General features: G+C 43.0%; 2 protein-coding genes across 2 annotated transcripts; both read left to right on the top strand.

Annotated features, from left to right (window-relative positions):
* The first annotated feature begins 178 nt into the window (after nt 1-178).
* On the top strand, nt 179-12465 carry GPN3 (GPN-loop GTPase 3). The gene is made up of 8 exons (XM_082641376.1): nt 179-303; nt 2831-2939; nt 7719-7886; nt 9583-9707; nt 10297-10412; nt 10561-10657; nt 11260-11388; nt 11839-12465. The coding sequence occupies exons 1-8, from the start codon at nt 256-258 to the stop codon at nt 11899-11901; spliced, it is 855 nt and encodes a 284-aa protein (XP_082497502.1). The 5' UTR covers nt 179-255; the 3' UTR covers nt 11902-12465.
* A 2415-nt stretch (nt 12466-14880) lies between these two features.
* ARPC3 (actin related protein 2/3 complex subunit 3) lies at nt 14881-25628 on the top strand. The gene is made up of 7 exons (XM_082641384.1): nt 14881-14988; nt 17189-17288; nt 20770-20846; nt 22814-22882; nt 24259-24385; nt 24743-24837; nt 25317-25628. The coding sequence occupies exons 1-7, from the start codon at nt 14983-14985 to the stop codon at nt 25377-25379; spliced, it is 537 nt and encodes a 178-aa protein (XP_082497510.1). The 5' UTR covers nt 14881-14982; the 3' UTR covers nt 25380-25628.
* The last annotated feature ends 1021 nt before the right edge of the window (nt 25629-26649 follow it).

Raw genomic sequence — 26649 nt, 5'->3', positions numbered from 1 at the left:
TCAGCCAACTACTTCTGCGCACGCGCACACCCTCCCCGGGCTTTTCGCAAAACGCGTTTCACATAGGATTTGGCCTTCGGGACACCCCGTAGTCAGAGGCGCGGCCGAACTGAAGCCGCAAAAGGAATTTGGACTGCGATTGGTTTGTAGTCGTGTTCCGGGAACTCAGTGGGCGTCGCGCGAAGGCTGAAGGGAGTGTCGTGGTGGCGCTCTGAGTCTCGGCGGCGGGAGGTGTCAGGAACAGGGGGAGCAAGCATGCCTCGGTATGCGCAGCTGGTCATGGGCCCCGCAGGCAGCGGGAAGGTGAGGCTTTGGCGGGAGAAGGAGAGAAATGTCGAAGTTTTTGTGGGAGGCCGGGAGGTTCAGGTCCTGAGGGAGGGGCTGGCGGTTGTGTGTATTGGGGACCTTGAGACCCTGGGCAGCTCGCTTCTGCAGCCTGGGCTTCAGTGTCCCTTTTGTTGTTGTTTTGAAAGGAGATTGATGATAGTTGCTAATACTTATTGCGTACTTAAGCCCCAGATACTGCCCCAGGTATTGCGTACTTAAGCCCCAGATCCTTTCCTGTTAAGGAAAAAAAAACTTATTTCCTTAACAACCCTGTGAGTTAAGTCCTGTTACTCCCATTTTGCCGGTAAGGAAAATGAGACACAGAAAGTTTAAGTTTTTACTCAGGGTCACACAGCTAGTAAATGATGGCTGGAATTTGAATCTAGTTTTGTCTAACTCCAGAATTTGTCCCCTGTCTTTAACCCAGGAGGTTAAAGTGGGGTCTCGTTAATCACTGCTTCTCAGAGATTGAGACGTGGACTTCTGGAATTTGAGGAGACTTTAGGAGGTACATGGGCCTGACATTAATGAACATTGAATCGTGTATTGAGAAAGTTGCTCCCTTTTCAGTTTTCTTTCAGTTTGCATTGAGGTGAAATAATCAGTTTGGTGCTAGCGTATCTTCAACACTTCTTTAATTCTCAAGTCTTTTTGGAGAGCAGATCTTAGACTCAGAGGTTTTGACAGGCAATTATATTTAGCTAGAACTGAAAGAATTTTGTTAAAGTTGTATATAATTTTATGGTTACCTTCACGTTATGGCAAGTATAACTGGTTTTCTGGTTAGAGATACAGTTTTTTCTTGTAAACAACTATTAAGGGAATCTTGTTAGGGGCACTCAAATATGGTAGAAATTGTGACGATATTTATCAAGTAACAGGAGTGTGGGAAACACTGGAGCCTGTGGAGGTGTTGTGTGGCTTCAGTTTTTAAATTGAGAAACACGTTGCTCTGATGCTTGGCCTATTCTGGGTGCAGGAGATACACATGTGACTATGATATGGCCCTTGCTCACCCGAAGCCAGTAGCCTATTTGGGAATACTTACAGGTGACTAGTTACTTACAACACAGTGTGATGTATAGAGAGGACCTCCTAGGCAGAGAGAACAGTGTGTGTAAAGTCACTGAGGAGAAAGATAAAAGCATGATAAAAAAAAAAAAAGCATGATAGAGGTTATTTCTATATTCTAGATTAATTTTCAGACTGATTGTGTTAGATAAGTATCTTTCTATAAACTTTTGATGCCTGCTACCAGAGATACTCACTGGGCATGTTCTTTGTGCCAGGCATTGTTCTGGGCCCTGGGGATTGTGTAGTGACTAAAACACACACAAAAAAAATCCTGTGCACTTGTGGAGTTTATTCAAACATATGAGTCAATTAGAAATAATTATCAAGCATTTATTATGTACCAGGTACTGTTATAGTCCCTGGGCATATACAACTGAATAACACACATCGCTGCCTTTATTTATTTACTTACTTACTTTATGGCCTCGCCGTATGATTTGCTGGATCTTAGTTCCCTGACCAGGGATCAAACCTGGGCCCTGGCAGTGAAGGCGCCAAATCCTAACCACTGGACCGCCAGGGAACTCCCAACACATTCCTGCCTTTATTTTTTTATCTTTTATTTTTTAAAAAAGTATTTATTTGGCTGCGCCAGGTCTTAGTTGCAGCACATGGGATCTTCGTTGAGGCGAGTGGGATCTTTAGTTGCAGCATGCGGGCTCTTAGTTGCTACCTGTGAGATCTAGTTCCCTGACCAGGGATTGAACCCGGACCCCCTGCATTGGGAGTATGGAGTCTTAGCCACTGGACCGCCAGGAAAGTTCCCACATCCCTGCCTTTAAATAGAGGGTGGGAGAGACAGACAAGTAGCCTAGCGATTTTAACGTAGTACATGAGGGATAAAAAGTTTTCTAAACCCAAAGTTGTAAACTGATAGTGCACTTCCAGGCTATTTACTGGCCTGATATTCTCTCATCTTGGAATGTTACTCCCCCGGCTTGGCAAGCACACTGCTGTCTCTCAGCTCAGATATTCCCTTCTCAGAGACATCGTCCCTGACCACCCCACCTAAAGCTTTGTTTGAACTGTACCAATCCTAGTGGAGACACCTTGTGTCAGGTGCTGCACTGTGTAATCAGAAATCTTCCCTTTAAATTCCACTTGTTGCATGTTAGAGCAGTAAGGAGCCTTGGTGATCATGGAGGCCATTCCAGTTAGAGACAAGAAAATTGAGGGACAGATTGGAAAAAGCACCCTCCCCAGAGTTACCCGTGAGTCCGAGCCAGGTCTGGATCTGCAGCCCAGTCAGGTGTCCTGGCTCCCAGCCCAGTGCCTTTTCCCTCCTTTCAGTCAACTTCTTGGTCAATGAAGGAACAGTCTTCGCCTTAGCAGACACTGCCCAAGGGGTGTGGAGAGTCCTTCTGGAGGTGTAGGGGGTAAGCACTGCACTGCTTATTGCTGTAACCCCTCATGCCTTGTGACATCACAGAGCACCTATTGTACCACCATCGCCCAGCACTGTGAAGCCCTCAATCGGTCTGTCCAAGTTGTGAACCTAGATCCTGCCGCAGAACATTTCAACTACTCCGTGATGGCTGGTAAGTCCTGAGCAGAGCCTTCCCCCTCCTTCAGGAAAAATAGGGGAGTAGGGAGGCAGTGAGCACTGACTGCTCAACACAGAAGCTGAAAATTAATACAGTCTGGTCCCCTGGTTTCGTGGTGGACAACACGAGGCTGAATGTCATTTGGTGACATCAGCTCCTGTTGACGTATGTGACAGTATCCTTTCTTAGTCTCTGATGTAAGAATTAAAAGTTAGTAGACTCTTCCCTCACCACCTTTCTCTTTTGTTTCTTTCATGTTTGATCATGTTTGGTAAACCTGTTTTCTTGCCGATCATACTATAAGTGAACAACCTAAATGTTTTGTTTTGTCTTTTAATTTAATTCATTCAGTTGTCTGTTGAACACCTACTTTATGCCAGGCACCAGGGTTATAGCAGAGGACAAGACAGATACTATCCGTACCTTTGTGGACCTTTTAGCAAGGGAGATAAGCAAAATGATAAACATGTTACAGATTGTGGTAAGGACTGCTTTAGGCTGATGAGAAGGAATAAGTGGGGGAGGTTGCTTTAGGGATGACGGCTCTGAGAAGAAGCTATTTGGGCCTAGACCTGAAGATGGTAATGTGCTCACCAAGTTGGCGAAAGGCTTTCCAAGATGGAAGAATATCAAGGTCACTATATAAGGGAGAGATGGGAAAGGGCTTGGTGTGTTCCAGAAAAAGCAAAGATGATGATGAGCTGGGGCATAAGGAATGAAGGAAAGAGACGGGTAGGAGCTAGTAGGACATGAGAAGTATGGGGTTTTTCCTGTTTTTTACCCTGTTTAGCCTGTTTGGGCCGCTGTAACAAAATACCAGACTGGGTGGCTTATAAACAACAGAAATGGATTTCTCACAGTTCTGGAGGCTGGAAGTCCAAGATTAGGGTGCTGCCAGCATGGTCAGATTTTGGCGAAGGCCCTCTTCCCAGTTGTAGACTGCTGACTTCTCACTGTGTCCTCACATGATGGAAGGGGGAGAGGGAGCTCTATGGGACCTCTTTTATGAAAGCACTAATCCCATTCACCTCCCCAAAGCCCCACCCACTAATATCATCATCCTGGGCATTAGGTTTTCAACATACGAGTTTTAGAGGCACACAAATACTCAATTTATAAGGGACTTCGCTGGCAGTCCAGTGCTTAGGACTCCGCGCTTCCATTGCAGGGGGCATGGGTTCGATCCCTGGTCGGGGAACTAAGATGCCGCAAGCTGTGTGCGGCACAGCCACCCCCCGCCAAAAAAAATCCTCAACTTATAGCACCTTTCAACAGTGGAATGCCATTAGAGGGTTTCCAGCAGGGGGAGAGGATTGACATCTGATTTGTGGTTTTCTTTTGGGTTTTTTTTTTTGGTGGAGGGGTTGTTCGTTTTTTTAATATTTATTTATTTGGTCGTGGCGAGTCTTAGTTGCGGCAGGCGGGCTCCTTAGTTGCGGCTTGTGAGCTCCTTCCTTAGTTGCAGCTTGAGGGCTCCTTAGTTGTGGTTTGCTGGCTCCTTAGTTGTGGCATGCAAACTCTCACTTGCAGCATGCATGTGGGATCTAGTTCCCGGACCAGGGATCAAACCCGGGCCCCCTGCATTGGGAGCGTGAAGTCTTAACCACTGTGCCACCAGGGAAGTCCCTGATTTATGTTTTTAGAAATAACTGGCTCTCAGATGAAAAATGGACTCTAGAGGGTCAAGAGTCGAAGCAGGGACCAGCAGTGAGGCTATTACAGTTGTCTAGGTGGCTTGGACTAGGGTGGTCATGGTGGAGATACAAAGGAGCAGACAGATATGGTATATATTTTGCAAGTAGAATTAGCAACATTTTGTGGGAGATTGAACTAGAAGCGTGTAGGAAAGGGAGAGATCAAGGGTCACTCTTAGGTTTCTGACTTGAGCTGTTGAGTGCATGATATTGTTTACTGAGGAGGAAGACAAATTGGTTTAAGTTTGAGGCAGTTCTCTTTGCACTTGCTAAGTTTGAGATGTCTGATAGCTATCTAAGAGGTGATACCAAGAAGGCATTCGGGGACTTCCCTGGTGGCGCAGTGGTTGGGAATCCGCCTGCCAATGCAAGGGACACGGGTTCGAGCCCTGGTCTGGGAAGATCCCACATACCGTGGAACAACTAAACCCCTGCGCCACAACTACTGAGCCTGCATGCTGCAACTACTGAAGCCCACAAGCCTAGAGCCCGTGCTCCGCAACAAAGAGAAGCCTCCACAATGAGAAGCCCACGCACCGCAATGAAGAGTAGTCCCTGCTCTCCACAACTAGAGAAAACCTGTGGGCAGCAACGAAGACTCAACGCAGCCAAACATAATTAATTAATTAATTAAAAAAAAAAAGACATTCGGTTGTAATATTCTGGGATTCAGGACGAGGTCTGGCCTGGAGGTGTAAATTTGAGGGTCAACAGCGTATAGTTAGAACATAAAGACACAGAACTGGATGAGATCACATTGGGAGGGAGTATGATTAGAGAAAAGGAGCCAAGACCAAGCCTTGAAGGCGTCTCATCTTCAGGGGTCTGGTAGAGGAGGTGGGGTCAGTGAGGTAGGAAAAAAGTCAGGAAAATGTAGCGTCAAAGAAGCCAGGAGGGGACTTCCCTGGTGGCGCAGTGGTTAAGAATCCGCCTGCCAGTGCAGGGGACACGGGTTCGAACCCTGGTCCAGGAAGATCCCACATGCTGTGGAGCAACTGAGCTTGTGCGCCACAACTACTGAGCCTGCACTCTAGAGCCCGTGCTCCGCAACAAGAGAAGCCACTGCAATGAGAAGCCTGCGCACCGCAATGAAGAGTAGCCCCCGGTTACCACAAGTAGAGAAAGCCTGCATGCAGCAACGAAGACCCAACACAGCCAAAAATAAATAAGTAAATAAATTATTTTTAAAAAGCCAGGAGAAGAGACTGTTTCACAAAAGAGCTGGTGTCTGGTTATGTCAGATGCAGCTGGGAAGTTGTACAAGAAGACAGAGGAGTGTCTGTGAGATTTGGGAATGTGGAAGTGTTGGCGACTTTGGTGATTTCAATGGGATGGTAGGGATGGAGACCAGGTTGGAGTGGTTTGAAGAGTGAACTGAGATGATGCCGTGTAGATGCTGAGCGGAGATGACTTGCTGAGGAAGTTTTGCTGTGAAAGAAGCAAAGAAGTGGGACTATAACTGGAGGGGTATGTGAGGGTCAAGGGAGGTTTTAAGGTTGAAGATGGTAACTGGAACAGAATTGTATGCTGAAGAGAATGATTCAGTAAAAAGAAAGAAACTGAAGATACCAGAGAGGGGCAATGACTGCAAGGTTGACTGCGAGTGAGAAAGGGGAGGGGCTCCCAAACAGGTGGAGGGTTTTGCCTTTGCCAAGAGTTGGGGGGTTCTTCCATTGTAGCCGGAAGGAAGCCAAGGTGGAAGACACCATGTACTATTGGTGGTGGGAATGTGGGAAATTCTCTTTTGTTGACTTCTGGTTTCTGTGAATGTCATGTGTGGTCATCAGCTGAGGGTGGCTAGAAGTGGGTGTGGGTAGGGTGAGGGAGGCAGGTTGAAAAGAGAGGAAGAGGTATGAAACAGTCATCTTGCTTGAGAAAAAGCATTTCATTGCTTTGGGATCATTTGGTTGCTTCCAACAGAGAGCACTCAAGCTAGCCTATGTAAAAGGAGGATTTTTTAGAAGGAATTGGGGACTTCTCACAAAACCCAAGAGCAAGTAAGGCTTTATGAGAGACTAGAACCCAAAACATAAAAACTAACAGGAATCTAGGCTGGCTTTCTGTCTCTTTTTGTCTGTCTTACAGACCAGCCTTCTCTGCTTCGGGATGCACATGGCAGCCAACAAAAGTCCCCCCACCCCAAGTTCACATCACTTTCTGGTCCAAGTGCCTTACTGACTAGTGTCCTTGAGTCATCCTTTTAGAAGGCCCTAACTTTGAGCAGATGTTTATCCCTGGGAAAGTGCATAGGAAGACTATCCATATAAATGTGGCTGTGAGTGAACTGAGATTGTAGGTTTGAACACAAGAGTACTGATTTCCAAAAATTTGTAATAGAAGAGAACCATGTGTATACCAGAATGTTTAAGCTCCTGCTGTAGGTGATTTAGCTACATTATCTCATACAGTCCTCATCCTTCTACCCCAGGATATATGATTTGTCCTCACTCTTATACATAAGGAAAGTGAGGCACAGGGAGGTTAAGTAGCTTCCCTAGGGCGATGATATTAAGAAACGGTAATTGGTTTTCTTGGTATGGTTTTGTTTTACTTGCTTAAGAATAGGTGGTGTAGATTCACATTGTTCAAATTGCAAAGGGTACAGAAGAGTAAGTATGCAGGAAACCGTCTTCCTCCCAGCTCCATGTCCTGGCAGGTGGCTACCCTCCCTTGAGGCAGCCAGTGTTGCTAGTTTCTGGGGTATCTTTCCATAGTCTATGCATGTAAAATAAAATATGGATATTTGTATATATAGTAAATTTTTGTCTTTTTGTCTTTTTTTTTTTTTAAACACAAATGATGGCATTCTAACACAGAGTTCTGCACCTTGCATTTTTCAGTGAACAGTATACCTGGAAGATTATATCACCTCAGTTCTTAAAGAGCTTCTCCTTTTTATGGTTAGATAGGATTTCATTGTCTGGCTGTACAAAAATGTATTTAATTTGTTACCATGGACACTGCTACAGTGAATAACCATGTACAGAAGTAATTTCATGCATATGAGTTTTTATATAATTGTTAATTATCACCAGTGAGGATAATGCTCTTGTATTCTGGGCCCTCTCTGTGGTTTCAGACATCCGGGAACTGATTGAGGTGGATGACGTGATGGAGGACAATACTCTGCAGTTCGGTCCCAATGGAGGATTGGTATTTTGCATGGAATACTTTGCCAATAATTTCGATTGGCTAGAGGACTGTCTCGGCCATGTGGAGGATGACTACATCCTTTTTGACTGTCCAGGTAAGTCAGCTATTTGAATGTATCATTTTCCTTGAAGTCGTGCGCGTTCTGTCCTCAGTGGAGAAAGTAGAGTGAGCATTCGTAGCTCTAAACCCTGCTGCGGTAAGGTACAACTCGCTTACTCATTGGCTTATATTAATTCATTGAGTTTACTGAGTGCTTATTTTGTACACTGGAAATACCTAGAAAGCAAGGTAGCCATGGTCTCTGCCCTCATGGAGCCCACAGGCAAGTGGGAGTGCTAGGCAGTATAAACAAAAATCACCCAAATGGATTTCCCTGGTGGCACAGTGGTTAAGAATCCGCTGCCAATGCAGGGGACATGGGTTCAATCCCTGGTCCGGGAAGATCCCTCCCACATGCCGCGGAGCAACTAAACCCATGTGCCACAACTGCTGAGCCTGTGCTCTAGAACCTGCGAGCCACAAATACTGAGCCCACGTGCCACAACTACTGAGCCCGTGTGCCTATAGCCCGTGCTCTGCAACAAGAGAAGCCACCGCAATGAGAAGTCCACACACCACAACAAAGAGTAGCCCCCGCTCGCCTCAACTAGAGAAAGCCCGCGCACAGCAACAAAGACCCAATGCAGCCATAAATAAATAAATAAACAAACAAATAAATAATCACCCAAATGATTATTTAATATATTTCTGACAGGCACTCCACAGGAGTAGCACAGACCGTCACACAACGGAGAGGTTGGGGAGGCTTCTCATCAAGTAGCATGTAAGCCAGACCATAGGGTGAGGTGAGGGAGACTGTGCTGCAGGCAGAGGGCACAGCATGCTGAAGGCCTTGAGGCAGGAAGGAATGAGCTGCGTTTGAGGCACCAAAAAGGCCCTTGTGGCTGGAGCACAGTAAACAAAGAGAAGTGTCCTGAGGTGAGACTGGTAGGGGACAGATGATCGCACGACTTCTCAAGCCAAATTATGAATTTAAGACTTAAGCCTAACCTAGTTTTGATCGTTTGTGGCTCTCACATTTTTTCCCCTTTTTAAAAAAAATTAATTAATTTATTTATTTATTTATTTTTGGCTGCATTGGGTCCTCGTTGCTGCATGCAGGCTTTCTCTAGTTGCGGCGAGCGGGGGCTACTCTTCCCTGTGGTGCTCAGGCTTCTCATTGTGGTGGCTTCTCTTGTTGCGGAGCACAGGCTCTAGGCGTGCGGGCTTCAGTAGTTGTGACACATGGGCTCTAGAGTGCAGGCTCAGTAGTTGTGGTTCACGGGCATAGTTGCTCTGCGGCATGTGGGATCTTCCCGGGCCAGGGCTCGAACCCGTGTCCCCTCCACTGGCAGGCAGATTCTTAACCACTGTGCCACCAGGGAAGTCCCTCCCCTTTGTTTTTAACTGAACATACACACACCCAGAATAGTGCAGAGGTCATAAGTGTACAGCTTGATGAAGATTCCCAAACCTAACACACCTTTGTAGCATTCACTTTTGATCAGCAAAAACGGAAGTGTGAAGACCCTCACTTTCTACATAAAGCTGCATAGTTTCCTTGGGATTCTCGAGGTATTGTGATTGCTTCAAGAGCCTGTAAGACCCCTTAAAAATTGAGTATATTACCACCAGAGGTTGACTTCCTTTTTTTTTTTTTTCTCAGCTGTCTTATAGAAAATTGTTTTCCTGTAATTTGGTAATTTAACATATATCCTGATTGTAATAGTCTCATAATGTTCTTCATGTAGGTCAGATTGAATTGTACACTCACCTGCCTGTGATGAAACAGCTGGTCCAGCAACTAGAACAGTGGGAGTTTCGAGTCTGTGGAGTTTTTCTTGTTGATTCTCAATTCATGGTGGAGTCGTTCAAGGTTCGAGGATAAATCTGTTGTCGATTTTTCAGTCATGGGTACAAGCAGATGACAGTCTCCTTTAATTGTTGCGTGATTTCTGGATGTTTCACAAACTATACTCCAGAATTATTTAATATCCCGTAATATTAAATTATTATAATAATGTATTTTTAACTCAAATGATAAATTGTGATACTGTATAGATTTGGGGGAACTACTTACCAAGAAAAATTAGGCAGATGTGTATCTTCATATAAGTCTATTTTTCTGATGATGTTTTGTCTAGTTTATGAACTATCTAAAACAAACATTATTTCCCATTAGTAGCCCCTAAGGAATATTTGATGGAAAAGATTAAAGGTATCATCTAAATTGAGATTTGTGATCACCATGGATTAAATCTACATTTTCCCTCCTTATCCTCACCCTTGGAAACCAGGGGTCAGGAATCTGATTAGTGGACTGTCTTCTTTTACTTTACTTTAGCCTTTCTTTTACTTAGGCCAGTTTTGTTCAGAGAGGAGCAGGAGCCTCTGTTTTATGTGGAGACCAGGGAACTTTGTTGGCACCAGTTGATTCATCTTCCCTTTTCTGTTTCCTCCTTCAGTTTATTTCTGGCATCTTATCAGCCCTGAGTGCTATGATCTCTCTAGAAATTCCTCAAGTTAACATCATGACGAAAATGGATCTGCTGAGTAAGAAAGCTAAAAAGGAAATTGAGAAGTGAGTTTGCTTCTTCCATATCATCATATGTCAGCTGCAGAGATGAACCTTCTAAGCTTTATTTCGATGTGAGGTTCTGTCAGTCTATAAATCTAGTTTCCTGATTTATTCTTCCTTTTTATTCATCAGTCTTTTCTCACTTTTAAAGGTTTCTAGATCCAGACATGTATTCTTTATTAGATGACCCTACAAGCGACTTAAGAAGCAAAAAATTCAAAAAATTGACTCACGCTATATGTGGACTGGTAAGCTTTCGAAATTGTTGGATTTTATTTTTAATGACCTGGTCAGGTGTGTATTGGCATCCATTCAGTGGCCACCATTTTGGAAAACATGGTCCAACCCTATTGCCTTGCCAAAGGAGGAGCGTGGGAGTCTGTGGGCTGGCTGGTCAGCAGTTTAATTTAGAAGCAGTTATTGGCAGTAGCCAGTAAGTTAACTGACGTGTCTATTATTCCAAGCGGTTTTGGGAGCTCAGACTATCTTTGCCTTTTGGAATTTCTAGTGGTGGTTGAGTTCAGGTAAATGCCTATGAAACAGTGTCTGGTTCAGTAACAAATCAGCAAGTATTCTAGTTGGTCAGAGGCCAGAAAAATCAGTATTGATTTGCTGTTGTTCTGTCTCTGTCTGTCCCTCCTCCCCACAAAACACACACACACACACACACACACACACACACACACACACACACACACACACACACACACACACACACACACACACACACACACACACACACACACACGGTTTTAACCAGAAGTGTAAATGGTTATAAAACTCAAATATAATGTGAAAATTAAGTATTTTGTACTTCAGAATGACCCTTTCCGAAATCCCCAACTTGTAGATTGACGACTACAGCATGGTTCGATTTTTGCCTTACGATCAGTCAGATGAAGAAAGCATGAACATCGTATTACAGCATATTGATTTTGCCATTCAGTATGGAGAAGACTTGGAATTTAAAGAACCGAAGGTACTTTCTGGTTTGGGGTGTTTATTGCCTTTTGGTAAAAACGTTTACCAGCACTCACTGGCCTCCTGCATAATCCCATGGAGTTAAGCTCTCTGTACTCAGAGCTTGGGCATACATGGAAAGAGGAGGTGAAATGCAACGGGGCTCGGGCTGCCCTCACGTATGTCAGTGGGGCCCTGTCACAGCACATTAGCTGAGAATCGGCGTGAGTGTAAACTCGAGGAAGAGTTTACTTCTAAATGAGACATAAGCCCTTTAATTTACCACATGTCTGGAAACATTCTGTCAGTCATTCCTTTTGTTATTATTAACGATCACTGTGAGCAACACCTGGAGCTGATGCTGGGTGTTAGCTCCTTATAGAGCATTACCTGAAAAACATGTAAGCATATACTAGGTCAACTGAGGGGAAGTGGATGTATTTTCTATCTTGTGTTTCCTTTGTGTCAGGAACATGAAGATGAGTCATCTTCTGTGTTTGACGAATATTTTCAAGAACACCAGAATGAATGAAGAGTTCGTTAAAAAGTAACTGAATGTGTGAGGAGCTTGTGGCTGAACTGGCAGAACCTTCTTCTCTTCGAAAGATGGAATACTAGAAAGCTACTTATTTTAATGAAAAAAAATAATACTTGACTGTTTATCAGCAATCAGGAACATGCCTGAATCAAGTTCTTAGTTATTCTGAAACTGCTGCTGTTTAAAGTGGCATCTTTTAGTATTATTGGAACAGCATAATTTAGATTTTAAAGGTCGAAATTGAAATGAATGTAGATAGCTTTGTGTATATAATATAAATTAGCACCTGTGATATAGTTAAGACCAGTCTACTTTTAGTTTTACTGTTTGATTTTTGTTATTTTTGAAGTTTTTTTGGAGGGACAGGAATTATTGTAACAAAATATACATATATGTGTCCAAAGAAAAAAAAATCTGGAAGGATATAGATAAGACCATTGCTTACCTGTATCTCCCAGTTTTCCTACATTGAAAGTGTATTATTTGTGTAATTTAAAAATGAAAATTAACTGTTTTAAGATATATATGTATATAAATAAAAGAAACAGGAAAATAGTACTAACTTTTCATTACACTCTTGTTTTCCAGTCAGAATTTAAAATATTCAGCCAGGGCAATTTTTTTTTTTTCAAAGTTTTGAATAAGTAAATTTCCCCAAGTGTCCAAATGTAGGCAGTGACTTTTTTTTTTTAAGTGTAATTTGTAGTCTCTGAGCACTTAAAAATGTGTATTTTACTTGAATAACAAATGCACACAAAAATGCAAAAGATAATTTTTTCTTTTTAACTTCTTGACACATTGAGTTGTTTATTTTCAGTATTTCTAAATTCATTTGTGATAGGCCCTGGGGAATGGCTAGTCAGTTAACAGAAACTTCTCTAGCACCCACTAAAGGAAAGCAGAATCTCTTTTATTGAGTTCTGCCAGGCATTGTGCTAAGCAGAAGCATTTTGCATAATCTCTTTCATTTAATCCTCACAGCAGGTCTCCATTGGTGCTGGATCTTCCTGCAGTTGCAGATTAAGTCCTTGTAGAAAACCTGTAACTTGGGTTAAATTTTTAATCATTCTTGGCCTAGATAGCAGAAGTACACCTGCAGTGTCAAATTTGATCCATTTTCATTAAAGATGCAAAGTGTGAGGGGCCATAGCTATCAGTGGTAACTTGTGCCTAGCGGCCCAGGCTGGGGGCAGGAGTTGGGTATTTGCACCATGGTCCACTGGTGTGAGCTATTCTCACAGGGCACTCAGGAGAACATGATGAGTGGACAACATGAGGACGTGCTGGGCTGCTCGGGGACTTTTTCTGTGGCCCTCGAGTATGCAAAGGGCAATAACACCTTGATCGGGCTTCCCTGGTGGCGCAGTGGTTGAGAGTCCGCTTGCCGATGCAGGGGACACGGGTTCGTGCCCCGGTCCGGGAGGATCCCACATGCCACGGAGCGGCTGGGCTCGTGAGCCATGGCCGCTGAGCCTGCGCGTCCGGAGCCTGTGCTCCGCAACGGGAGAGGCCACAACAGTGAGAGGCCCGCCTACCCCCCAAAAATAAAAAAATTTAAAAAATTTAAATAAAATCCTCTATTAAAAAAAAAACAAAACACCCTGATCTCCCAGTGTTGCTAAATTTTAGAAATGTTATTGTCATGTGAGAGGGGAAGAAAGAAAAGACAAGCTTTTCATTCGCCCTCTTCATTACTCCTTGAGCTATACCTCCCTACTTTAGCTTCTGGAGAGTCTGGTGTGTGCCTGTGGGGAAGAGGTGAAGGGTCAGATTCCATTTCCTTCCCCTCTCGACACTGGAGTTTAAAAGATGAATATGACAGTTCCAGTCCTGAAGGATTTCACTGTCTTGTAGGAGGGCCTGACGTGATTCTTCAGACAAATTTACTAGTGGGTGCCAGGCACTGGGGCTAAGATGGGACCGCCTAGGGCAAACACGACCTTACTGTCATCATGATGATATGCTGGGCCCTTAAGTCTAACCATAAACAAGGAAACCTCTGATAAGGAATGTGAAGAAAACAGTAATGAAATGGAGAGTGACTGTGGGGCTACTTTGCATGCCCGTCAAATAAGTCTCCCCCTAAAAGGTGCAATTTGCCCAGAGATGTAAATAAGAAATCAGTTGTGGGAACATGGGACAAAGTAATCTAGTTTGAGGCACTGGCAGAAGAAATGGCCAGAAGCAGCAATGACCTTGGCTTTTATCCGGAGGAGTAAAAGGTTAAGAATTCCTGAGCTTTTAGTATGTTCCGGGCGTGTAATTTCAAAGCACTTTACATGCAATTCGTTTCATCCTCAGAAAACTGAGGTAAGTACTGTTATCTCCATTTTCAGACAAAGAACTGAGGCACAGAGAGGTTAACTTGCCCGGAGTTACACAGCCAATAAATCTTGGAGCTGTATTCAAACCCAGGGTCCATTTTCTCAACCATTACACAAAGAATTGCAGCACATAATCACACAAGAGTAATACACAAATCCCTTCTCACTGTGATCCTTTCTCCGTTTTTAAAATCAGTGGACTGAGTTCATCCTTTCACTCAGCAAGTATTATTGATGCTTACCATGTACCATCACTGTTATCGGCATAGGGATATAGCAGTGAACAAAACACAATCCTCGTCGACGTTCACATGGAGAGAGGGAGACAAAACAGAAGTAAACTAAAAAGAATCAGAACTAAGGAAAAAGAGGGGAGTGAAGTGGGACTGAATTTAAGATAGTGTGCCCCAAGGAATGCTGCACTGAAAGGGTGATCTTTAAGGAAAAACAAAGGAGGTGGTGATTTATCACTGGGATTCAGTAACCCCGAGGTCCATCTCCATTTTTGCCCACACCTCACGCATGCGCGACACTCAGAGCCCATGCCTAAGGCTCGGGCGCCCCCTGATGCCCCTTCATATCCGCGCAGCCGCAACAGCTAGCCGCGAACAGCAAGGCCGGAAGCGCGGCGCCGTGCCCCCGCCCTCCCCTTCCGGCTCACTTCCGCCTACCCCGCCCGGGCTGCCAGACCGGAAGCGCTGCGCTCTAGCCAGATCCTTCTCATCGGGGTTGAAACCCGGGCGCCTCCAAGATGCCGGTAAAGGGGCCGAGCTGGGGGTGTTGAGAGAAGGCGGGGATTTGGGAAAGTGGCGATAAGTCGTGGGTGCGCTGAGAAAAGCGGGCCGAGGGGGGCAGAGAGAAAGCAGGGGCCTGAGAAGGGGAGAGGCGAGAGGAGCGGGCCGGCCCCTGTAGGATTCGGGCGGCCCGGGGCTGTAGACCGGGCTTGGAGGACCGGGGCGCGGCAAAGTGGGCTAGAGATCCCGGACGTGCTGAGGAGACTGCCTCAGTTCTTCTGCCCTCTCCTCTCCAATCCCGACCCCTTTTCTCGCCCTTTCTGCCTCTCTCCGACTCCAGCAGGGTTCCCAAAGCCTCACTAGAGCCGCGAAGGCCAGGGCTACCCTTTTAATTTTTCATATCTCAAGTCTAGTGTCCGGCTCCTGCCTTTTTTCCTGCAGGCCCACTTCCTCCTCCGCCTTTGGGGGCGGGTCTCTTAAGCTGCTTGTCATCTGTGAGACCCCACTTCGCGGACTCCTCCCCTGTCACCCGGGTAGTGGCGGCCACCCCTGCGCCGCTGGGTTTAGGGCTCTCAGAGCAGACTCAAGGTCCGCGCCCGGTTTCCAGATGTTTCTGTTTTCGCGTGCATCAGAGTGGGAGTAAAAATTGATGGTGGTTTGGTTGCTCTTAAGTTCTGACAGCCAGCCTCTGGAGTAGATTTATCACCATCATGGTCTCCATTTTGCAGATGAGGAAAAAAGAGGTTCAATAACATGTGATTATTCATAGGACAAACATTACTGAGCACCTGCTGCATGCCAAGCACTGTGACAGCAGTGAATAAGGCCAACAAATCACTGTTCTTAAGGAGTTTACATTCTAATGGGGAGACCGACAATAGGCATGTAAATACAAATAAAATAAGGGAGATTGTTTCAGATAATGACAAATGCCATGAAGGAAATAGATAGGTAACAAGACAGTATAGCTGGTGAAGGAGAGGATAGAGTCTTGTTTTGATGAAGCATATCTGTAATAAAAAGGAGCAAACCATAGTTATCGATACGTATTTTTATGGACCTCATAGCCACCATTTGACTCCTGATGTATTCCAGGCAGGCCCTGAGCTACACACTTTATATAAATTATCCCATTTAATCCTCACAGTGACTCTATCAAGTAGATATGTTATTGTTTTCTCATTTTGCAGAGGAGGAAACTGAGGCTCAGAGAAGTTAAGTAACTTGCCCAAGGCTGCACACTAGTAAATCTTGATAAAGCCAGATTTTACCAGAACATTAAAGCCTTGTGCTCATCATTCCAGTTGCACATAGAGCACCTGGACTTCCCCTGTCCGGGTGCTCTTGAGAAGACAGACTTAATGTCTGTCTTCTCCATTCACCTGAAAATTCTTCAAGGACAGAGCCCATAGTGGCCTTGCATGCCATTGGATCCGCATGCCTTGCACACAGAAGGTGCTTAGGAATCTTTTGATGAATGAATGAATGTATAAATGAATGGGGCCCATGTTGTCTTACAAAAAGCCAGACATCTTGTAAAAAGCAGAACTAGAAATCAGCCTATAAATTGCTCTCATAAATATGATTTTCCCCCTCCTCCTTTAACTCCCATCCACCCACTGAAAGCAAATATGTATCTCTTCATTTTACAAATTTGGAAATAGGCTAAGAGAAGAAAAGTGATGTCTTGGTCAAAAGGCATAAAGCCAGCAAGTGGCAGAGCTGAAGAGCCAGTGCTTGGGTTGTGGTTTAACAACAGCTGGGGGCTGGGTACCCCTGATTTATATAGTGTTTGCCTATTTCTATAGTGTAAATACTCCACCAGTTACCAATGTGGTGTCACTGAATGTGGAACTGGAAGAGATGCACATTAGCACCTCATTATATAGTATTTCCACCATAAAGATACAAAAGACATAAATAAGCTTAAGATCATATTAAAAATAAATTTTTTAAATAGGAAGTAATAAATTTCAAGTATTTATTACCTTTGTTTTTAATATAATTTATGTAATTGTACATTTATATAATTTCATTTTTAATAATGGCTGTGTTCAGCAACCAGCTTGCCTCAAATTTTCTCAAAATTTAATAGTCAGTTTTCATGAGCCAGCTAATCTTGGATAAGTTAGTCTTTTTTTCCTTTAGGGAAATGTACTTGTTTGCCCTGCTGACATTTGCTCTCTTTCTGCTTTTGTGTTCTTACCTGGCTTGCCACTACAGGCTTACCACTCTTCCCTCATGGACCCTGACACGAAACTCATTGGAAACATGGCACTGTTGCCTATCAGAAGTCAGTTCAAAGGACCCGCCCCTAGAGAGAGTAAGTCGAAGCTCCATTATTTTCAGATTTTGGTATGAAACCCTCTGACATTATCAAATCAAGGAAATTCTGTCTCAGGTTGCTCTTGTATTTTCTATTTGCTTGGGGGATATTGTGCTCTAGACCTTTTCAGATAATGAGTATATGTTGCATTTAACAAGAAGCTGTATTATTGCTGCCAATTTCTCCAGGATATTTTGTTGAGAGGGAAGAGGAAATGTGCTTAATTCTCGACACTCTTCCTATCATCACTGTCATTTCTTAAAAACTAATCTAATGCTGCTACTTCTGTAGAACACCATGTCTCCCTCCTTTCTCTGTCATCAAGCTGGAAAAAAGAAAATGTATTTTAACCTCTTCCTTATTTAAATCTACTTTCTTTGTCTATTCTTCAGGATCTCAGTTTTCAGCAATACCTCAGTCTTAAGTGTCCTGTTTACTAATTTCTTCTCTTGCTTCTTGAACGTTATATCTTTACTTCCTTTCTTGGTACTCATTTTTTTTTTTTTTTTTTTTTTGCGAGGGTGAGCCATTTTCTTTCCTGTTCAGAAAGCTTCGTTCATTTCAGATGCTATCTGAGACTCTTCTGACACATTCTGAGATGTTCTGCCAACAGTGTAATTTGTATTATATTAGACACGGTTTCCCTGAACCCAGGAAAGGCCTGCACTGAGTTCCATTCATGGTTTCCAAGACCATAGTTTGGATTACTAATTTTGTACTGACCCTGTCTCCATTCTTCTGCCAGATTATTTGACTTGACTTCCTCTTAATTTTGTTTTCAACACCATTTGAAAGCTCAGTAAACTTAATAAATTTGGTGAGTCACCACACTGTTTACTTGTTCTGAGATGAAAAAAAAGGAACAGTGGGAAAAAACAGACCAAAAAGAGAAAAAATAATGTAAAAGAATTACAGTGCAAAGGAAGAATAAGAATCAGTGTTGGCCCAGAGCTCTTCTCAGATCGTTACAAAATACCATATTATATATCAGAAGATGCAGTTGACCAAGGATGGAGTAAATCTAATTACCACCTTTGCAATTCTTGGGCCCTTGAGGGAGAATGGGACCCCAATAAACCAGAACTCCATGATTTCTGTAGATAAAAAGTGACTTCTTAACTCTTCCCTGGGGGCTGGATTAGGACTGAATTGGAATTATGGAGAAGTATAAGCCTGTGCTGTAGACTAAGTAACTGTTAACATTAATCTAATTACTTACATCCAACAAATATCTTTTTTTTTTTTTTTTTTTTTTGCGGTACGCGGGCCTCTCACTGCTGTGGCCTCTCCCGTTGCGGGGCACAGGCTCCGGACGCGCAGGCTCAGCGGCCATGGCTCACGGGCCCAGCCACTCCGTGGCACGTGGGATTCTCCCGGACCGGGGCATGAACCCGTGTCCCCTGCATCGGCAGGCGGACTCTCAACCACTGTGCCACCCCAGGGAAGCCCTCAACAAATATCTTTTGAACACCTTTTATGTGCCAAACACTCTTCTAGGTTCTAAATCCTATAGTCTAGCCTCCTCCCCCTCCCTGCAATGTGACATTTAGAACTAGCTGGCTCTTGTAAGCGCTGTTTGGATCATCTGAGGAAGTTTCCTTTTTGCAGATAAGAAAATAGATTGCAGGGAACACAAGTCTAGAGTTAGAATTCTGTTGCGGACTTCCCTGGTGGTCCAGTGGTTAAGATTCCGTGCTTCCACTACAGGGGGAATGGGTTTGATTCCTGGTTGGGGAACTAAGATCCCATAGGCTGTGCTGCGAAGCCAAAAAAATTTTTTTAAAAAGGAAGGGAAAAAAAAAAAAGAATTCTGTTGAAATTCTTCAGAGTACCAAAACTTCAGAATTGCTTTGCATTTCTGCTGTGTGAGAGGGATAGAAGTCAGGGATGAGAAATATAAATAACCATTTCTGCATTGCTGAAACCAGCTGTTGGATATCAAGACCCTGGGATTTTGACCTTTTTAAAATTAAAAAGAAAAAAAAAAGAAAACCCAAAAAAAAGCCAAAGAAATTTTGTAATGAGATCTGTCTTTGTTACAACAGTACTTCTGGCTTTTCTCAGTCTCTAGCCATCTGAACAGCTTGTACAAATATATTTGAAGTCAGTTTTCGTAAAAAGAAAGATGTATGTGTGAATCCCAGTGTGTTCCTAAATGACAGTTAAGAGTTTTTTACCTAAAGCTATAGTATGTAAGGTCAAATAAAATTATATTCAGTACTCTGTATTTTTTAAAAAGCATTTTATTAAAGTTAGTCTATGTTTCAGTCTTTTTTTTTTTTTTTTTTTAATTTATTTATCTGGCTGTTCCGGGTCTTAGTTGCAGCACACAGGGTCTTTAGTTGAGGCATGCATGTTGGATCTAGTTCCCTAACCAGGGATCAAATCCAGGCCTCCTGCATTGGGAGCATGGAGTCTTAGCCACTGGACCACCAGGGAAGTCCCTGTCTCAGTCTTTTTTTTTTTTTAATTAATTAATTTATTTATTTATACAGCAGGTTCTTATTACTTATCTATTTTATACATATTAGTGTATATATGTCAATCCCAATCGACTGTCTCAGTCTGTTTTTATAAATGTATTGAGAAATGTCTGGAGTGATGTTCACCAAATGTTGATAGTAGTTATTTCTGGGTAGTGAGATTAGGGTGACAGTTAAGTTTTTTTTCTATATTGATTAATTAGTTTCTCTAATGGGCATGTACAATTTTTGTAAAACAATAAAGCTATAAGAATAAATCATGCTTATTTTTCTAGAAATTGTTTCTGAAGACTTTATATTTCAGTACCCTCATCTTATTTTATAAAACTCCAAAACCCTTGACTGTTGAGCTTTTTTTTTATTTTTTATTTTTTTATTTTTTTTTATTTTTTATTTATTATTATTTTTTTTATTAGTTTCTGCTTTATAACAAAGTGAATCAGTCATACATATACATCTGTTCCCACATCCCTTCCCTCATTCATCTCCCTCCCGCCCACCCTCCCCAGACTGTTGAGCTTGAATAATTTTTTTCTTGATAGCTTTTTAATTTTTATTTATTTATTTATACATTTATTTTATTTATTTACTTTTTGGCTGTGTTGGGTCTTCGTTGCTGTGCGCAGGCTTTCTCTAGTTGCGGCAAGCGGGGGCTACTCTTCATTGCAGTGGGAGGGCCTCTCATTGCAATGGCTTCTCTTGTTGCGGAGCACAGGCTCTAGGCGTGCAGGCTTCAGTAGCTGTGACACGCGGGCTTCAGTAGTTGTGGCTCGCGGGACCTAGAGCGCAGGCTCAGTAGTTGTGGCACATGTGCTCAGTAGCTCCGCAGGATGTGGGATCTTCCTGGACCAGGGCTCGAACGCATGTCCCCTGTGTTGGCAGACGGAGTCTTAACCACTGCGCCACCAGGGAAGCCCCTCTTTATAGCTTTTTTAGAAGTTATGTTTTACATTTGGCTAATGTTTTCTGCCTTATTCCCCTTGTGTCCTGCTTAGCAAAAGATACAGATATTGTGGATGAAGCTATCTATTACTTCAAGGCCAATGTCTTCTTCAAAAACTATGAAATTAAGGTAAAGTACAGAGCTTTTACTCTTTTTTAAAAAATTTTTCTTGGAGTATAGGTGATTTACAATGTTGTATAGAGCTTTTACTCTTTAATTTAGTTTTCTGATGGGGATAGTATCAACCTGGCAGTCAGGGTTGATGTAAGGAATAAATTAAATGAAATGAGATTGTGTGATTTTAAAAATCCAGGACAGTGCCTAATTCTGTATCAGTGTTAGTTCCTCATTCTTCCTCCAAGGTCTACACCATGGGTTGGCAAACTAAAGCATGAGGGCCAAATCTGGCCCACCACTTCTTTTTGTAAACAAACTTTTATTGGAACATAGCCACGTGCATTTGTTTATATATCATCTGTGGCTGCTTACATGCCACAATAGCTGAGTTGAGTAGTTGTGACAGAGACTATGGCCCACAAAGCTTACAATACTTGCTATCTGGTCCTGTACAGAGGAAATTTACCAGCCCATGGTCTAGACACTTATTTATATTTATTCAACAATATTAAGCACCTACTGCATGACAGTCCAAAACCAAAAAATTCTGCATGCTATGTTACTTTTTTAATATACTTCTATGTCCTGGACCTAAGATGGAGAGATAAAGAAAATTCAATGACCTGGACCCTTCCCTCAACCTCCATTTCTTCCCTTCTGCTCTTAGTTCTTGTGAGCTCAGGAGGAAGGCAGAAGTGGGGTGGGGGCAGAAAAGGAGCGGGGGAATGGAAAAGGAAGTTCTCTGAGATGCTGCTATGAGCAAGTTACAAGGAATGTCAATAAATCTTCTTGATAGTGTTCTAGAATATGGAACTTCAACTCCTTGCCAAACTTTAATCTCTCGGAATCAAGCAGGGTGTGAAATCTTTATTTGTAGACTCTTGGTCTATAAACTGTGGTCTAAACATTCTGTGATGTTATAGATGTTTCTGTATCTAATGCATGGTCTTAAGTGTGGCGTTTGTAATTAAAATTCTGCCACATTTCATTCTCTCTCAAATATCATATAATCTTAAAAATAGGGAAGAGTGTAGTTTGTTTCTTTAAACTTATAAATCTGTGTAAAGTTTGACATGAAGTATGTGCCACATTTGATTAGCATCCATTTGCCTTCTCCACATTTTTCCTTTGGGTTAGGTCAAGAGTTGGGCTAATGGAGCTCTTCAAGAACAAGTCACTTGTGAAATAATTGCTTCCTCCTTTAGAGTCATAAATGTTTCTGTTCTTGGCAGAGATCCTGAAGTGAAAAAGTTTTTAAAGATTAGCCAGCCGTATGGTTCATCTCAGGTTTTCCAGGAGGCTTTGTTAACTCTCCTTCCTACACAGAATGAGGGGCTTTTGGCACAACTCTTCAGGAACCCAAGGGCGAGGGGAGCTGAGGAAAACAGGGGCAGCCACACAAACTCAGGGTGGAAGCTGGTGGCTCCCTCCCCAGGGGCAGACAGAAAGGGGGCTTGAGAAGATGGCATGCAGAGAATGGGAATTTTAAAAAATATTTTATGTATTTTTAATTAATTTATTTTATTTTTATTATTTTTGGCTGCATTGGGTCTTCATTGCTGTGCACGGGCTTTCTCTAGTTGCGGCGAGCAGGGGCTACTCTTCGTTGCAGTGCATGGGCCTCATTGCGGTGGCTTCTCTTGTTGTGGAGCACGGGCTCTAGGTACGTGGGCTTCAGTAGTTGTGGCTCACGGGCACTAGAGCACAGGCTCAGTAGTTGTGGCACACAGGCGTAGCTGCTCCGCAGGATGTGGAATCTTCCCGGACCAAGGCTCGAACCCGCGTCCCCTGCATTGGCAGGCGGATTCTTAACCTCTGCGTCACCAGAGAAGCCCGAGAATGGGAATTTTGGATGCTGTCATAACTATGCTTTCACAGTTTTCAGTTGATAAATCAAAAGACAAAGATTGAATTCATTTATTGCACATAATTATTAGGTTTTGATCAGAACTGTTTTAAGTTTTGTTTTCTTCCCATAGAATGAAGCTGATAGGACCTTGATATATATAACTCTCTACATTTCTGAGTGTCTAAAGAAACTCCAAAAGGTAATTAAACTTCGATGATCATTTGTCAGGAACACAAATTAATAGGTATTTAGATTTGTTGAGACTTTAAGGACAAGTAGAAAATATTTCCTCTGACTTAGAGTGTGGACTTGAGAGGAAAATCTGGAAAATCTGAATGTAGATCTCTAAACTTATACTGTAGTTGACTAATGAGAAGATAAGGGCAGTGGTGTTTTAAGGCTTTGCATATGTTTTCCCAAGACAGAAATCTTGACCAAAAAATTCCCTTTTAAGCCCTTGGCTCAAGGGTTCTTAACCTGGGGTCCAAGGATAGAATTCAAGGTTCCATGAACTTGAGTGGAGAAAAGATTACATCTTTCTTTTCACTAATCTCTAACTGAAATTTTGCATTGACTTTAATAATTAATGTAGGCAGCATCCACAGTAGTATTAGCAATACCTGTGACTTTCTGCAGCATTTTCTTTTTAAATAAATTTATTTATTTATTTATTTTTGACTGTGTTGGGTCTTCCTTGCTGCGTGTGGGCTTTCTCTAGTTGCAGCGAGCAAGGGCTACTCTTCGTTGTGGTGCACGGGCTTCTCACTGCAGTGGCTTCTCTTGTTGCAGAGCACGGGCTCTAGGTGCGTGGGCTCAGTAGTTGTGGCTCGCAGGCTCTGGAGCTCAGGCTCAGTAGTTGTGGCACACGGGCTTAGTTGCTCCACGGCATGTGGGATCTTCCCGGATCAGGGATCGAACCCATGTCCCCTGCATTGGCAGGCAGATTCTTAACCACTGCGCCACCAGGGAAGTCCCCAGCATTTTCATATTACATTTAGAGTTGAAGATATTTTGAAATTTTGTTTACATTCATTACTACTTCAAAATTTAGTTGTTAAGCCCACTGCTGGGTCTTGTTATTTAGCACATTAATAAAGAAGCACATGTATGACTGTGTCATAAATTTGATATTTTAATATTGTAATTATTGTATTTCACTATAATTGGTTTCTTTTGTAGTTCTGTAATATCTTATTCATTTAAAACATTAGTCTGGGGCTTCCCTGGTGACGCAGTGGTTGAGAGTCTGCCTTCTGATGCAGGGGACACGGGTTCGTGACCCGGTCTGGGAAGATCCCACATGCCGCGGAGCGGCTAGGCCCGTGAGCCATGGCCACTGAGCCTGCACGTCCGGAGCCTGTGCTACGCAACGGGAGAGGCCACAACAGTGAGAGGCCCACGTACCGGAAAAAAAAAAAACATTTATCTGAGAAGGGGCCTACAGGCTTCACCAGACTACAAAAGGGCACCAAAAACATAACCCCAGACGTGGCTACTTAGATAAAAAACTGAAAATTGGATATTACTATCCTTTTTCCCTTATATGTTTGTGTATATAATTTTTTTTTTTTTAAGTGCAATTCTAAAAGCCAAGGCGAGAAAGAAATGTATACACTGGGAATCACTAATTTTCCCATTCCTGGAGAGCCTGGTTTTCCACTTAATGCAATTTACGCCAAACCTGCAAACAAACAGGAAGATGGTAAGAACAACATCTCTACCTTACTATATGGCACAAGATTTTCTCCACTGGACTTTTTAACTCCCCTCCTTTTCTTGCCTTGACTGGTGTACAGATTGAGAGTGGAATCTTTAGCCCGTACATTATCTTACTACTCACTCTCACGAAAGATCCTTGGCAACGAGCATGACATGTGGAGAATCTTTTGGACCAAAATGAGTATAGTTATAAAACCATTTGAACTGTCGTTTCTATTTCTTATCCTGTTCGAAGGTATTGAAATGTATTGCCAAGGTCAGTGTTGAGATCAGTAGCCAGCCCATTTGGGATGCTTTCTCAAATACAGCTTTTTATTGTTCTACCTGCTCTTGATTTTAGAAGTGATGAGGGCCTACTTACAACAGCTGAGGCAAGAGACTGGACTGAGACTTTGTGAGAAAGTTTTTGACCCTCAGAATGATAAACCCAGCAAGGTAAAACTCTTTTCTTTGTTTATTTAGTTGATAAATCACCTTTTACCCAGTAGCCACTGTTACACACATTGGTCTTTAGTTTTTGCATTGCAGTGTTGCTTAACGTTGGTGCCTTATACATAGTAGGAGTTCACTGAATCACACTGAATAATGAATTGCATGTAGTAAAAAATTTTGCTTGTATATTCTTACGTTGGGGCATTGTAAACCCATAGAACAGCTTTTTTGTGTGAGATAGCTTTAATGTATTACATTTATTTTGTTGTTGTAATTTTGATTAACCTGTGAGTCACTCCAAAAGAAAGGGAGGGAGGAAGGGAGGAAAGTTTTTTATGTACCTTCAAAGAGTTTATATAATATAAGGGCTGCCAGACCAATATTAAGTTTTGTTATTAAGTAAATTCATATTCTGACCTTACCTTGAACTTGCATTGTGATTTGACCACCACTGATCATTCTGTTTTGTCCCCTCTTGTTAGTGGTGGACTTGCTTTGTGAAGAGACAATTCATGAACAAGAGTCTTTCAGGACCTGGACAGTAAAGGGAGCCTTGGGCAGACACTGTCTCCACAGCTGTGGGCAGCATTTACAGCAAGATGTACACAGTTCTTTGCCTTTATTTTGTAAAGTTTTATACAGAGGAGAGAAGAGAGTGTGTCTTTACTTGAAGAGCTCTTTATCAAGAATTTGGGGCTGTGGGGTGGGGAAGAATGAGTTGTTGCCGGGTGGTTTGAAATTTCTGCAGTATTAAGCTGGTGCTTAATGAGTAATAATAAAGAAATTTTCTAACATTTCATGTCAGAAAAACTTCATTGCTTATCTTTGACATTCACTTAAAATTTTTTTGAGATAATATTCACCCTTTTAAAGTGTATAATTCAGGGGACTTCCCTGGTGGCACAGTGGTTGAGAGCCCACCTGCCAATGCAGGGGACACGGGTTCGTGCCCCGGTCTGGGAGGATCCCACATGCCGCGGAGCAGCTGGGCCCGTGAGCCATGGCCGCTGAGCCTGCGTGTCCGGAGCCTGTGCTCCGCAATGGGAGAGGCCACAACAGTGAGAGGCCCGCGTACCGCAAAAAAAAAAAACAAACAAAAAAAGGTTCGTCAATGTTATATCAGTACCTCATTCCTTTTTCTTTTTTCTTTCTTTTTTTTTTTTTTGCGGTACACGGGCCTCTCACCGCTGCGGCCTCTCCCGTTGCGGAGCACAGGCTCCGGACGCGCAGGCTCAGCGGCCATGGCTCACGGGCCCAGCCGCTCCGCGGCACGCGGGATCCTCCCGGACCGGGGCACGAACCCGTGTCCCCTGCATCGGCAGGCGGGCTCTCAACCACTGCGCCACCAGGGAAGCCCTCTTTCTTTTTTTTATTGTGGTAAAATATAACATTTACTATGTTTTAACCACTTTTAAGTACATAATTCACTGGTATTAATTCCATACACAATGTTGCACCACTATCACCACTATCTACTTCCAAACCTTTTTTGTTACCCTCAGCAGAAACACTAACCATTAAACCCCTGGTACCTGTAACCCCCAATTCCTGGTGACCTCTAATCTGCTTTCAGTGTCTGAATTTACCTTTTCCCAGCACCTCATATAACTGCAAGCAAACAATATTTGTCTTATTGTGTCTGGCTTCTTTTACTCAGCATAATCTTCAAGGTTCATCTATATTGTAGCCTGTATCAGTACTTTATTACCTCTTATGGCTCAGTAATATTCCATTGTGTGAATAGACCCCATGTTGTTTATCCATTCATCAGTGTATGGACATCAGAGTTGCTTCCATTTTTTTGGCTGTTATGAA

The sequence above is a fragment of the Mesoplodon mirus genome, assembly GCF_964341445.2.
Source record: "Mesoplodon mirus genome assembly, chromosome: 13".
Classification (NCBI taxonomy): domain Eukaryota; kingdom Metazoa; phylum Chordata; class Mammalia; order Artiodactyla; family Ziphiidae; genus Mesoplodon; species Mesoplodon mirus.
This window is presented reverse-complemented; position numbering and strand designations above follow the sequence as displayed.

Coding starts and splice junctions, on each gene's coding strand:
- GPN3 (XM_082641376.1), top strand. CDS start 256: ATGCCTCGGTATGCGCAGCTGGTCATGGGCCCCGCAGGCAGCGGGAAG. Junction 2,940..7,718: donor CAACTACTCCGTGATGGCTG/GTAAGTCCTGAG, acceptor CTGTGGTTTCAG/ACATCCGGGAACTGATTGAG. Junction 10,413..10,560: donor GCTAAAAAGGAAATTGAGAA/GTGAGTTTGCTT, acceptor TCACTTTTAAAG/GTTTCTAGATCCAGACATGT.
- ARPC3 (XM_082641384.1), top strand. Junction 17,289..20,769: donor AGGACCCGCCCCTAGAGAGA/GTAAGTCGAAGC, acceptor TGTCCTGCTTAG/CAAAAGATACAGATATTGTG. Junction 22,883..24,258: donor GTCTAAAGAAACTCCAAAAG/GTAATTAAACTT, acceptor TTTTTTTTTAAG/TGCAATTCTAAAAGCCAAGG.